The 15,605-nt window shown below is 40.6% G+C and overlaps 1 protein-coding gene across 4 annotated transcripts in view; it reads right to left on the reverse strand.

Annotated features, from left to right (window-relative positions):
• Window positions 1-15,605, reverse strand: part of LOC114156682 (MAM domain-containing glycosylphosphatidylinositol anchor protein 2-like) — a 217,929-nt gene that overhangs the window by 41,947 nt on the left and 160,377 nt on the right. For all 4 annotated transcript variants that reach the window (XM_028037250.1, XM_028037249.1, XM_028037252.1 and 1 more), the window contains 2 exons: window positions 11,283-11,303; window positions 1,805-1,960 (listed from right to left, as the gene is read on the reverse strand). In XM_028037250.1, coding sequence (XP_027893051.1) covers window positions 1,805-1,960; window positions 11,283-11,303 — 177 coding nt within the window. The remainder of the gene's footprint in view (window positions 1-1,804; window positions 1,961-11,282; window positions 11,304-15,605) is intronic.

A 15,605-nucleotide genomic window follows, 5' to 3' on the forward strand; every position in this document is an offset into this window, starting at 1 on the left:
GAACGAGATCGCGGATACAAGCGGCCGAAATGGGTTTTCTCCGTAGGGTGGCTGGGCTCTCCCTTAGAGACAGGGTGAGAAGCTCAGTCATCCGGGAGGGACTCAGAGTAGAGCCGCTGCTCCTTCACATCGAGAGGAGCCAGTTGAGGTGGTTCGGGCATCTGGTCAGGATGCCTCCTGGACGCCTCCCTGGTGAGGTGTTCCGGGCACGTCCCACCGGGAGGAGGCCCCGGGGAAGACCCAGGACACGCTGGAGGGACTATGTCTCTCGGCTGGCCTGGGAACGCCTCGGGATTCCCCCGGAAGAGCTGGAAGAAGTGGCCGGGGAGAGGGAAATCTGGGCCTCCCTTCTGAAGCTGCTACACCCGCGACCCGACCTCGGATAAGCAGAAGAAGATGGATGGATGGATGGCATTGTTCTGCACTAATCAGTCCAATTTTGCACAACTGCACTGTGGCACACTTGCTGTACATATATTTACATATACATATCTGCATTTTTTGAATCTTTGCAAGGACTGCTCTTAAGTTGCTTTTTATATTAACAGCATTTTATATTTTTACAATTTATAGCATTTTATATTTTATTTTTTATTTTATCTGCAACTACTACTCAGTGGTAGCTATTATTGTGTCTTGTCTCTATGCTGTAACTGAGAAGTAATTTCCCTGCTGGGATGAATAAAGTACTTCTATTCTATTCAGAGGGTACAAAATGCTGCTGCACGTCTTTTAACAGGTACACGAAAATTTGACCGTATTTCCCCTATTTTAGCTTCCTTACACTGGTTGCCAGTACATTTTAGGATTCATTTTAAAATTCTTTTATTTGTTTTTAAAGCTCTTAATGACCTCACCCCTCCCTATCTGTCTGAGCTGTTACATTCTTACACATTGTCCCGTTCCCTCAGGTCAGCTGATCAGCTGCTTCTGAAGGTACCAAAGACAAAGTGTCTTTTTCTTTGGCTTTTGGCACAGTCTGAGAGTTTACACTTTGTTTTATTTGTTTTATTGTGTCTGTATGTATTTTATATTTCAGTCTTTTCTATTTTATAATCGCATTGTATTTTATGATTGTGTATAGCACTTTGGTCCTGTTGGTGTATAAAGTGCTTCATAAATAAAGTTGGCATGGTATGGTATGATATTTTATTTTTAAGCCATGTTTCTATCAGCATTTCTTATGTGCATTTTGAAGTATTGTGTTAGAAAAGAGTCATGGAAATATCAAAATATGAAATTACTTCCTTAAAAAAAGGCTTTTTGGCTTTTCCGAAAGAGTTAATGGAAAAGATTAGATGAAAACACATTTCCCAAACAAGTACTGAACACTCCATTTACTAGAGCAGTGTTTCCCAACCCTGGTCCTCAAGGCACACTGTCCTACATGTTTTAGAGGTTTCTTTGACGACTTTAATCAGTCGTCAATTGAAATCAGCTGGGCTGAAGCAAGAAAATACCTAAAACATGCAAGGCAGTGAGCCTTGAGGACCAGGGTTGGTAAGGGGTGTACTAGTGGGTGTGTGTTCTAGTCATCAACTAGAGGAAGTTAATTTGTAGCACCATTCATGGCCAAAGATAGAAACATAGACTATAATCAAGACCTTCTCTTTTCAACTCAGCTCTTCTTCAATATGATAAAGCCAAAGCAGTGCACAAGTTAAGGCACCATGTCCCACTCCAGTCTCTAAGCACATATGGGATTATGCATAAATTTACTTACTAAAATAAATGGAAGTTAATACAAAGTTGTCAGTTGGATAGAGATCTATCTGTCTGTGTTTCTGTTTGTGTGTGTGTGTACCTTGACTTGAGCCGGTGTGGTCAGAGCTTGGTCCTGTATTCGATGTGTATGTGGTGCCCTCTTTGGTGCCACTCTGTCTTATCCAGTCAAACTCATCCAACTTGTCTTGAGAGAATGAACATAATGCCTCCTCCTCAAAACTACAGTGGAACTCTCCTAAACACACACAGAAATACTCAAATATGATCCTAAACAATGACTAAACATGCTTATTATCACCTTGCTAAAATAATGGCCTATGTCACTTTTTGCCAAAAGCGATTATGGCAAATATATCACCCCCTTTTAATTTCCAAAAAACTCACTTTTGGTAAGAAAAAAAAAATTCTTAGGCCATTTTCTTAGGAAGGTGACGTTTTTACAGGATGCATCATTATGACAAATTATTCCCTTCTTGCACATTTCTTCTGAACCTAAGGAAATCTAAAGTTCTTTATTTTTTATGGGTAGCAACTATCTAAATAATCAGGCCTTATGTTAAAAGAGAATGCCCCCTAAGCTTAAAATTGGAAAAAATATCAAATAATGGAGCCAGCTTGAGTGATCATGAAAGAATTCATTTGAAAGTTTAAAAGATCACAACACAGTTAAACTGACACCCCTAAAACACTACAATAAAGATTAGAATAAAGTATTTAACATACATTTTGTAAAGTCCTAGACTTTTTACAATGCTATTGATCAATTTAATAACAAAAGTCCACTATTGTAAATTCACTTATTAATGTGGCCAAATTGAATGTGGTTAGAATCAAACAAAGATAAATAATTTTGATAAGTACATTATAAGGACCATAAAAAGAAGATGCTTTTTTTCTTCTGGAATAAAGTAAAAACCCCTTCAAAATGAAACAATACAAAGTTAGAAAATTAGGAAAGAGGAATATTTAAGTGGGCTGCACAGTGGCGCAGTTGGTAGCACTGTTGCCTTGCAGCAAGAAGGTCCTGGGTTCGATTCCCGGCCGGGGTCTTTCTGCATGGAGTTTGCATGTTCTCCCTGTGCATGCGTGGGTTCTCTCCGGGTTCTCCGGCTTCCTCCCACAGTCCAAAAACATGACTGTTAGGTTAATTGGTCTGTCTAAAATTCTCCCTAGGGGTGTGTGTTGTGTGTGAATGGTTGTTTGTCCTGTATGTCTCTGTGTTGCCCTGCGACAGACTGGCGACCTGTCCAGGGTGTACCCCGCCTCCCGCCTGGAACGTAGCTGGAGATAGGCACCAGCAACCCTCCCGACCCCATTAGGGACAAGGGTGAACAGACAATGGATGGATGGATGGATGAATATTTAAGTGTATCTCAAGAAACAACATTGTTGCTGCCGATTCCGATCACCCATGAGGGGCTGATTACTGCCGATCATCAATACCGATCTCATGGATTGGCTGTTAATTTTTTGATTTAGGTATAAATGGTACTGGCTATATGAGCTGACAAAATGGAAATATAAAATCACCTAATTTAGACAAAAGCATACAAAAAACGTGCAGGCACTTTGCACCAAGTATTCAGTCCAAAGGACGACTGTAAAGAGTAACTGAGAGTAATAAAACTCGCCTCCTGGCTCTGATTGGTTGTTTCTGACCGAGCAGTGTAATTCTGCAGAATACAGGGAGGAGGCAGAGGAGCTCGATTTTTTTCACAATTTATCTGGCTAATGTTAGGACATAGGAAAATTTTAATACAATGATTTCGTACTGCAGCCTTGAGCAGATGTTCAATGTGAGAGTCTACAGTCTGGTAGAGCTTAAGTGCTGCTAGGTCTGTGAAATATTACATCTTACTAGCACATAGCAGCAGTCCAACAGCGAGAGCTGGTTGTGGGACCGCAGCATCTTCCACCTCTGTTTTACCTGCAGTTTGGCTGCTCTGAATGTATTTTTTCCTGCAGAGAGCGTTGATATACCCATATTCCGTCAAGTGCTTATTATTTAAATGTCATAATAAATTTGTTGTGTTGATGCATTTCTATGGAACATGACATGCCTCACTCCCGAGGTATTCTGTTCATCACAACACACAGACTACCCCATTCACTCTCAGAACATTAAAGTTTCACATAACATTGCTTACAATTGCTGCCTTGTGTTTGTGCAGTGTGAAAGAAAGGGGGAGACATGCTGCACATGTGTACCCTACAGGCTTCAAAGTATGAGATACAGGTGATAAAAAGACAGTGATTGGCAATCACTGATCATATACTTTTTCATGGAAATCGGCTGATTATGATCGGTGGCCAATGGATCGGCACACCACTAAAAATTAAAGATATCAACTATCAGGTCCCTAATACACATATACAGTACATATAGGGATTAACAAAATGAGCAAACTGGTGCTTCTCAACTAGAACATTTTGACTTCCATTTAGCAAACCGGTTTCACTAAAAGTTGGCTCAGTGAGCATATCCTGGAGTGGACCACAGTGATGTGATCTCAGTGACAAAGAGAGTTTACTATGTTTATTTTTTGTCTCTAGCTATTCCATGTTACTCTAGTTAAATTGTGTTGATTAGGTCTAGTCATTCTTTAGTGTTCGATTCATTTCCCAGGCCCTTGTGTACTCTCTCTTAGCCCCTGTGTATTTTCTCTCTCTTTCTCGTCAGCCTGCCTTCTGCTCTCTCCCCTCACACCTGAAACCCATTTCTAATCAACCATCTGTTCCTTGTTCATCTCATTCTGAGCCCCTTCTTGCTGGTTCCTCCTGCTAAACCATGTTACCTGTTTAATCCCATTACTTCCCTGGTTTACTCTACCGGCATTTCTGGATTGCTGTTTTTGTTCAGCTGTGGCTCCCTGTGTTCCCTCCGCTTTTTGTAAATATTTTCATCAAAACATTCTTCATCTACAAGCAGTCTCTTCCTCTCTGCACTTGCGTCCTAAATCAACAACACCAACATCATGGACTTCCGATTGAGGCAGCGCCATGTGAGGATGTGGGTTTGTGAGCTCCACACCTGAACCATTTCATTTATGATACGGCTCTTATAAAATTACGTGATATAGCCTTGCATAAGCTGTTGTGTATATATTAGACAACAACCAACCTTTCAGGCATGCCAAAAAAATCTCAAGTCAACAAGTTCGGACAAGACACGAGGGCCTCTAAGGCGGAAGCCAGCTCAGCTAGCCTAGCTTGCTCAAACTCAACAATGACGACTGCAGCGGGCAACCAGAATGCCATTATGGAGGAAATACAGTCAATGAGGCAAGAATTGTTGAAGAAAATGGACAAAAAGGCTATAGAAATCCAAACGGAGCTGCACAATGCCAAAGATAAACTCAATAAAAGACTGGACAAACTTGAGTCACAGATTTGAGTCTGGATAGAGTGCATCGGACCCTCTGTACAAAGCAATTACAAGATGAATTTCCACCAAGGGTGTTTGTGGTTAAATGTCACTATGAAAAAGAATTACTTCTCAAAAAGGCAGCAGAGGCTGGAGTGATAATAACCGCTGATGGTGACACTATCCGCATCCTGTCGGACTTCACCCAAGCTGTGAGTAAACAACGCGTCGCTTTTACCAAAGTAAGGAAACTGCTTCGCAGCTGCGCCGGAGTCCGCTACCTCAGATACCCAGCGACGTTAAGGATTACTATGGCGGATGGATAAGAAACGACCTTCAAGGATCCAAAGTATGCGAAGGAGTTTGTTCTGAAGGAGTTGCTGAGCGCTGAAGCGTCCCACTCATCATGACTTTTCGCAAGACAGCATGTGCTGGAGTTATTAGGACAGGACGGCGCCGTTGCAGGACAATAACATTAGTGCTGAACAATTGGATCTTACAGGTAATGCATGCGTATATTGAGCCTTATAGTGCGTTTTCTTTATATAAGAGACATACCATAATCTCTAACTTCGAATTCTAAGCTTTGTCTTTTTTGATACTTGCATTTTTTTGAAGCCTTGTGATGCTATATTGGAATGTTATTATTGCTGTAGAAATTGCAACATTGCGTTTAATTACCGTTTGTAATTGGGTTCTGGTGTGGGCTAACGTCGTAAGCATTTATCGGTTTGGATAGTGAGGAGATACACTCTGAGAACTGGAAGTACAGCGGTCTCCTTTTGAGGCTATATGTTTTTTCTTCTTTTGCCGTTCTAGTATAGGTGCTTTGTTAATTTTGTGTTAATTATTCCCCCCTCTCCCTGACCTTTTTTTTTTCTCCCCTACTCCCCTCATGGGTTACATGTTGGATGCCTCCTTTGTTTAGTCCTGTCTATTACCTCTGCAAATAATAAGACACTAACCAACATCACTTTGGTGTGCTGGAATATCAGGGGATTAAACCATCCCGTCAAACGCAACAAAGTATTCTTTTATCTTCATAAATTGCAAAGTCGCATTTACAAGAAACCAGTTTGCTAAATAAAGATCAGTGTAGACTCTGCAGAGGTGGCTTTACACAATACTTTCACTTGGATTTCAACAGTAAGAGCAGAGGAGCAGTTATCTTAACACTTAAAGATGTACAATATGAAGAGTCTAAAACAATTAGGAATAAAAATGGCAGGTATGTCATCACACAAGGCAAATTATTTAATAGGCCTGGTGTTCTTGCTAATGTTTACACCCCTAACTGGGATAATGTGGATTTTTTTCAGCAATCTTTTTTCCCTCTTACCGGATCTTGAGTCGCACAACTTAATACTAGGTGGGGACCTGAATTGCACTTTGAACCCAACATTGGATCGTTCCAGCCCAAAGGTTGCCACACTTAGTAACTCTGCCCGTTGTATTAATATGTTTATTGAAACATACGGAATGGTGGATCCCTGGAGATTCAAATATCTATCATCCAAACAGTTCCCTTTTTTCTCCCAAGTACACCAAACCTACTCAAGGATTGATTACTTTCTGATTGATGAAAAGCTCTTGCCCATGGTTACCCAAGTAGATTATTGGAGCATTGTAATATCAGACCATTCCCCAGTTACTCTAGGGTTGGGCTTTCCTGAAGACAAATTTCCCAACTTTTTGTGGCGGCTTAATCCCAGACTGCTGTCTGAACAAAGGTTTGTCGACTTTATCAACGCACAAATAGCTATTTTTATTGAGTTGAATGAGTCGCCTGAGATAAGCAATGCTACACTTTGGGAAAGTCTAAAAGCATATCTGAGAGGTCAAGTGATATCTTTGCGTTGCGATGAGATCTAGATCTCAACGGGGTTTACCTGGTTAAATAAAGGAATATATAAAAAAGGCACCTGGCCCAGATGGGTTTCCCATAGAGTTTTTTACAATATTCGCACCAAAATTAGTCCCTTTACTGCTAAGAGTTTTTAGGGAGATATTAGACAAAAGGCTCTACCTGTGACTATGACACAAACAATTATTTCACTGATACTTAAAAAAATCTAAAGACCCCTTACACTGTGAGTCATATCACCCAATTAGTTTGCTACGTTGTGATTATAAGATTTTGGCAAAGGGCCTTGCTGGCAGGCTTGAAGATGTTCTTCCCAAACTTATCCACCCAGACCAGATGGGCCTTGTAAGGGGCAGGCAGATGTCCAGTAATTTGCAACGTCTCTTTAATGTAACCTATCAGCGCCATGATGTCGAACCTGAAGTAGTGATATCCCTTGACGCCCAAAAGGCATTTGACAGAGTTGAATATGATTTTTTGTTCACTACACTCAAAACATTTGGATTCGGCCCAGTTTTCTGTACTTGGATCACCATTTTGTACACAGAATCACATGCATCAGTACGAACAAATAAGGTCACTTCTAGTTTCTTTCCTCTCTCACGTGGTACTCAACAAGGATGCCCCTTTAGCCCCCTTTTGTTTGATATCACTATTGAACCTTTTAATTATTTGGGCGTCTGCGTAACATATGATTACAGTTGCTTGTTTAACAAAAATTTTGCTAAGGCACTGAATAAGGCTAAATTAGACATGGAGAAGTAGTCAAAACTCCCTCTGTCTCTTGTTGGAAGAATAAACTCAGTCAAGATGACAATCATGCCAAGGTTCTTATATCTGTTTAAAACCATAACAGTCTTTATTCCTAAGAAATTCTTCAAAGAACTAAACAAACATATATCTGTGTTCATCTGGAATAAAAACATTCCGAGAATTAGAAAGGAATATCTAGAGTCAGAAAGAGGACGGTGGACTATCCCTACCTAATTTCCTTTACTATTACTGGGCAACCAATATCCATAGGTTTTTGTAATGGTTTATGGATCAGACAGGTGCTGAATCTCCAGATTGGGTCCACCTGGAAAAACATTCTAGCAATCCAGTGTTGCTTAGCTCATTAATATGTAGCTCTTTACCTTTGAGTAAATGTCACAGGACAAATAATCCAGTTGTTGGGGGCGCTCTAAAGATATGGTTCCAATTTAGGACTCATTTTCAATGTAGAAATGCACTAACTGCATTTCCTGTGAGACGCAATGTCCAGTTCACCCCATCCTTGATAGATCCATCCTTTCAGAAGTGGCACGAGAGTGGCATAACTTACATTTCGGACCTTTTTGAAAGAGGCCAATTTGTTTCTTTTGAACAGCTAAAAAGGGACTTCGGTGTCCCTCAGGCTGACTTCTTCAGGTATCTCCAAGTATGTAGTTATGTGAAAGCTAATTTCTCATTAACGCTGCCTCGAATAACGTGGATTGATGAATGTTTGGATATGAATCCGACTGATAGGGCTTAATATCAGTTATATACGGCAAAATTCAGAACGCTGCATTCCCATCATTTAAACATCTTGAAGAGTTAGGGGAACTATTTACTGATACAGTCTGGCAGGCCGCAATCTCAAGAATCCACTTTTCGTCAATTTGCATTAGACATAACCTGCTACAGTTTAAGGTGCTGAACAGATTGTACTTGTTCCCTAATAAATTCTAGCTAATTAACACAAGATGAATCTGGTGTAGATTCATTGTCTCAGTCATATTTTCTGGCTTTGCCCCAGGCTCCTCCCCTTTTGGGAGTCAATCTTTAGGACGGTTGCATTTATATGTAAGAGGAATATTGATCGATGTGCTCTAACTGCCTTATTTGGGGTTGTCTCTCCGACTACACCAATAACAACGCAGCAGGCTAATGCCACAGCATTTGTTACACTACTTGCAACACGCCTAATATTATTCAATTGGAAAAGAGCTGCTCCTCCATCTCATAAGCAATGGATGGAAGATGTTATGTTCCATCTGAAGCTTGAGCATCTGAAACATACAATAAACAACTCAATCCAACAATACAATATCACCTTACAGCCATTTCTTTTGTATTTTGAGACAGACTTCTCCTGAGTATGTAACACTCCCCTCCTCCATTCCTCCCTTTTCCCTCCTCCCCTCTTACTAAATATGAGATGTTAGCACCTGTTGTCATTTTGTTTTTGTTTGTTTTATTGTTGTTCTTACATGTTTAAAACAAACAAAAAGATTTGAATAATAATAATAACAACAACAGCACTAACATCATGACCTGACGAAGGAACCCTCTTCTTTGTGAAGGCAACAGAGTGAACTACAATCTCTTTGAGCTGACTTCCTGTTGGCTATAAAAGCAAGCAAGGATGACTTAGGAGTTATCTAAAGATATTACCTCACTCTGACAAGAGACTCAGGCTAACATAACTGTGCTCTGAAAAGAACCTACCCAGAAGATAAGATAAAGACACTGCACGACACTCACAAACAAATGAAAAATACAAGCCGTGAGATGAAAAAAATCACTTAATGACACTTGACAGTGTGACAACATTGGGATGAAGTATTGCACAAAACTCTCTCTCCAAGGATTATAAAAACTAATGGGAAATTATTCCTGTCCATTATAGAAGTGGAAGCAGAGCAGGGAAATTCCAGCCGCTTTGTTGTGGAACTGCTGCTCTGTGTGCATGGGAAAGAAAAATTCAAGTCACTTATTATTTTCAGAGGTCATAGGACCCTCACCCCAAAGCTGTGCCCACGGTGCCAAACAGGCCCTAGCCTGTTTGGAAACTTGTGATAAAATACATCCTAAACCTGCAGATGAAAAACAGATTTCATTGACTGTAATTTGTTTTGCAATCTATCTTTTGGTTTTTTTTATATATAAACTCTGTATGCGTGTGAATGAGAGAAGTGCATGAAAGAGCTGCGGTTTGGTCCCTCTACCCAAAGGTGGCGCCACAGTTGGGACACCTCCTCTGATGCAGAGCAGGTGGGTCAGAGGAGGTGATGCACGTCACCTCCTCTGTTTGGTTAGGGTGCCAAACCCTAACCTGTTTGGCACCCTGGGTGAACCACCTTGACGGCATCCACCCTGCCCCTTCTCCTCCACGAAGTTGTCTAGGGGGGTGGAGGGAGGTGAAAGAGGGTAGTAGGTGTTTGTATGATGATATTTCAGGTACTGTTAAATTTCAGATCCTCCAGTTGTAAGTGCAGGGGTTGAGGGGATTTGACAGCCAGGGGACAGGAGGGCTCATGCCTTCCCCCACAAGATGCCACCCTGGGCGGTTGCCCATGTTGCCCATATCAGAATCAGAAACCGCCACTGGCTGCGCCAAGGAGTTGGAAAGGTCACATTTTCCATTCAAGTTTTAATACTAAAAGCAGAGGGCAGCAATAATTACATAAAAAACATGCTCTTTAAGATAACTAAAGACATTTCTAACATTAGAGGTAGACATATTATTGTTACAGAAAATGTTTTAGTGATTTTAGTCAGTATTTGTCCCACAAATGCTGAAAAATTTATGTTGGCCTGTTTTATGCAATACCAAATATGAATTCACATAAAATTATGTGAGGGGATTTTAACCTATTGTTGGATCTACAACTTCTGTGAACTGTTAAAGTCTACAGAAACTGTTCAAAATTTTATGAAAACATTTAGTGTATTAGACCCATGGAGGTTATTATCTCTCACTAAGTGGCAATGTTCATATTTTTCACCAGTCCATAATTCTTAGTCCAGGATAAAACCTCTTTCTGTTGAACTCTGAGCTGTTACCAATTGTGAACACAAAACAATAGATTTATCAAATCGCTGCCCAGATTTTTTACAAGTTAACATTACAAGGGTGTAACGTCACTGAGAAATTGAGACTCATTAATACTCTATTGTCAGACAAATAGATAACAGAGTATTCAAGAAATAAAGAAACCCACTGATTTGTTCTTAAGCATCAATGACACACCAGACATGGTAAGAGATACAATTTGGGAAATGCAAAAAGCTTATTTACAGAGGCAGTTGATTTTGTGGGGTAATTTTACTAATAAAAAAAGGATAAATATTCTACAATTATTCATGGGATTATGGAGTTTAGATATATTTAGCAATATTTGATCTCTTGTATAAAAAGAAACAGTCTCTTCAAACAGAACTTTCTTTGCTGTGAACTACTGAACAAAAAACCTGGGCTGATGAGCGAAATGGTTCCAGGTGTGAAAGGAGAGTAGAAGGCAGACAGGGGAGAGTGAAATAAACAGTTACTGCAAATGCTTGTTTTTGGGGACAGATACTTACTGAGATGTGGGTTAACAGGGGCTGCAGAAAAGCAGAAAAAAACACAATAAGACAATCTGCATAGAATCAGAAACATTCAAATTAGCTTGGGATTTATTTTGATCAAACATAATTAACCTGTTTAATCCCGATTATTTTTTTTCTGTAAAATAAGTGCATGCATTTCAATCCTTAGCCCTCCCTAACACATAATATTTATGAATTATTACATTCATGTCGGCTATGTTAGTGAAAATGTAGGTTTTATACTCTGCAACAATTGTTGCCGCTGGGAAACTGCATAGTCTAAATTACATAAATCTGGCCTATTTAGACATATAAAAAAATAAGAAAAATCATGACATGCATAACCTATTATAACAGAATGGTTACAAGAGTGTCCAGAAATATTTTAGATACATAAAGATTCAATGCCACATCATGCAGATGTCACTGTCTTAATGTGCTGAGTAACCTTTGACCTCATTTGGTTATTTCATCAATGAGGCAACCTCAGGTGAAAATGTTACGATGAACAAATCTCCATCTTGGAGGAAATTCTCCCTGATCCACCAGACCAACAACTACACCTTGACCCTGTCCTAAGCTACTTTCAGGAGTGGCGTCATTCAGTGCATAGGCCAGGCTGTGTGGAATAGGTCGCCTTTTGCAAGGGTTTGGGCTTTATTTCGACTGTGGGAATGACAGTGATGTAGAAGACATCATCTTGGTGTTCTTTCAGGTCTTGAAGATCTAAAACAACTGATTTAAGCTGTGTGGGAACAGCAAGAATAAACAGGCAAAACCACTGACACATAGGTTGAGTGCTTACACTCAACCATTTCACTTTATCCCCTTCATGCTAGCGGCAACAATTGTTGCCATGCTTACATTTACTCTTCTTATGATTAAGAGATGGAAGAAGCGATAATTTCTTTACATGTCAGTAGAAGACCTTTTAAAGGACATATTTGCGAAATATTTTTATTTATATGTCTGTTTATTAAAGTATTTTACTGACTTCCTCTTGTACAGGTTTGTTACTGACATTTACCTCCAGCGTCACAGGCAGGAAGTAAAGAGGTCTGGTCATGTGACCTTTCACACTAGATACATGAAATTGATATTGTTTAGAGTAGACACATTATTATTTTATTTTAAAACTTCAATTAGCTGCTGCCAAAAGCCAAAACAATTCTTTTAGAGCTTCCAGCCAGAAGTTAGAAAAAATGTCTGGCAGCAATTGTTGCCGGTGGGATTAAGAAAGTTACAACCTTCATTACAGAACACAGAGTTTTGTAATGATGTTTGCATTTACTCTCAATAAAACATGCTTGTGTCTCTGCTCTGCTTTTCCACAGTATATCATTTGCATATAAGCGTCAGAAAACCTACATATTTTCAATTTCTGTTAGATTTCAGGACCTAATCTTCTAAAGCCTGTAGAACCATGATCTGCAAAAAACACAATGAACTGTTAACCTTTTGTTTTCTCTCAGCTGGTCTACTTTTCATAGGAGCTACAATTGGCCTGCTATTAACTTTTTACTATCATGGACATGAACAAATTACAACATATTTAGGCCAACATTTTCAACTAATTTTGGATTACTTAAAGATGTTAATTTAAGGTTTGGGAGCAGTGCTATGTCCAAAGCCACACCTCTAATTTCCCAAATAGCCTATTTATACTCAGATCACCCATACTGCACATTCTGTTACATTTCTACAACCCCATCTTCCTTTACACTCAACCATTTCACTTTATCCCCTTCATTCTTTCACCTACTTTGCCTTTCCTTCTTGCCATCCTTCCATCCCATCAGTCTCATCCCATTTCCTTCCTTCCATTCAATAGTCTTCATTCTTTCTGTCAAGTTCCATCTGGGTTGGTCCTATGTAGGCTTTGAAACATATATGAAACCCATTTTCTCGAAGATTGAACCCCCACTCTGAGTCTTCATCTCCCAAGCCACTGGCATTCTCCCCAGATGACTGATTCTTTATTCTAGTTCATCCATCGCATCATCCCCTTCCTGCAATAAACCTTTACTCTCATATCTTTGTGGTGTGGTCATTGGTATTGAAAGTTCCAAAGTGGCTTAAACATAAAGTTAATGTTTTGTGATGTGGGTATTGCAAAGTCCTGTTCTCAGTTCTATGGACAAGTAGTGGGAAGATTTGAAAAGATGTGTATGAGTAAGGCCTGCCAATTCTGTCGGGAGGAATGAGCCGAAATTTCAGCAAACTATTGTGAGAAGCTTGGAAAGCCAAATGGTTTGACCCAGGTCATATACACTGCTCAAAAAAAATAAAGGGAACACTTAAACAACACAATATAACTCCAAGTAAATCAAACTTCTGTGAAATCAAACTGTCCACTTAGGAAGCAACACTGATTGACAATCAATTTCACCTGCTGTTGTGCAAATGGAATAGACAACAGGTGGAAATTATTGGCAATTAGCAAGACACACTCAATAAAGGAGTGGTTCTGCAGTTGGGACCACAGACCACTTCTCAGTACCTATGCTGTCTGGCTGATGTTTTGGTCAGTTTTGAATGTTGGTGGTGCTTTCACACTCGTGGTAGCATGAGACGGACTCCACAACCCACACAAGTGGCTCAGGTAGTGCAGCTCATCCAGGATGCACATCAATGCGAGCTGTGCCAAGAAGGTTTGCTGTGTCTGTCAGCCTAGTGTCCAGAGGCTGGAGGCGCTACCAGGAGACAGGCCAGTACACCAGGAGACGTGGAGGAGGCCGTAGGAGGGCAACAACCCAGCAGCAGGACCGCTACCTCCGCCTTTGTGCAAGAAGGAACAGGAGGAGGACTGCCAGAGCCCTGCAAAATGACCTCCAGCAGGCCACAAATGTGCATGTGTCTGCACAAACGGTTAGAAACCGACTCCATGAGGATGGTATGAGGGCCCAACGTCCACAGATGGGGGTTGTGCTCACAGCCCAACACCGTGCAGGACGCTTGGCATTTGCCAGAGAACACCAGGATTGGCAAATTCGCCACTGGCGCCTTGTGCTCTTCACAGATGAAAGCAGGTTCACACTGAGCACATGTGACAGACGTGACAGAGTCTGGAGACGCCGTGGAGAGCGGTCTGCCGCCTGCAACATCTTTCAGCATGACCGGTTTGGCAGTGGGTCAGTAATGGTGTGGGGTGGCATTTCTTTGGAGGGCCACACAGCCCTCCATGTGCTCACCAGAGGTAGCCTGACTGCCATTAGGTACTGAGATGAGATCCTCAGACCCCTTGTGAGACCATATGCTGGTGCGGTTGGCCCTGGGTTCCTCCTAATGCAGGACAATGCTAGACCTCATGTGGCTGGAGTGTGTCAGCAGTTCCTGCAAGATGAAGGCATTGAAGCTAAGGACTGGCCAGCCCGTTCCCCAGACCTGAATCCGATTGAGCACATCTGGGACATCATGTCTCGCTCCATCCACCAATGTCACGTTGCACTACAGACTGTCCAGGAGTTGGCGGATGCTTTAGTCCAGGTCTGGGAGGAGATCCCTCAGGAGACCATCCGCCACCTCATCAGGAGCATGCCCAGGCGTTGTAGGGAGGTCATACAGGCACGTGGAGGCCACACACAATACTGAGCCTCATTTTGACTTGTTTTAAGGACATTACATTAAAGTTGGATCAGCGTGTAGTGTTATTTCACTTTAATTTTGTGTGTGGCTCCAAATCCAGGCCTCCATTGGTTAATACATTTGATTTCCATTGATGATTTTTGTGTGATTTTGTTGTCAGCACATTCAACTTTGTACAGAACAAAGTATTCAATGAGAATATTTCTTTCATTCAGATCTAGGATGTGTTATTTGAGTGTTCCCTTTATTTTTTTGAGCAGTGTAGTTTAAAAGACAGTTATACTTGATACTGACCAATTGTATATAAACTTTTGAAATTAAGAAAAGTTACAAAAAAAGTTACAGGAAAAGAATGTGCATGATTTTATTATTCAGTGTATATAAATATCTGGTTGCAATTGTATGTATGATTGAATTTAATTGTTTTTTTTCTGTAGAGTTCCTTGAGACAACAGTTGTGAATTGGCACTATATAAATAAAACGAATTGATTGCATCAGCAAAAGAATAAAAGAGACAATAGCAAGCAATAAATTTAGTGTGTCTGCTTTCATAAACAAGCAACATGTATGCTGATCATGCGCCTAAATACTGGAAGCATGATGTGTAAATGATTTGCAGACTGTGGGTGTTGGTTTTTCCATTTATATTTAGCACATTTGAAAAGGAAGTGCAAACAGACATGCAAAAATATCTGTTGTCACTAGCAAGCACCAAGCATAGATACAATGTC

The sequence above is a fragment of the Xiphophorus couchianus genome, chromosome 13 (genome assembly GCF_001444195.1).
Source record: "Xiphophorus couchianus chromosome 13, X_couchianus-1.0, whole genome shotgun sequence".
Taxonomy (NCBI): Eukaryota; Metazoa; Chordata; class Actinopteri; order Cyprinodontiformes; family Poeciliidae; genus Xiphophorus; species Xiphophorus couchianus.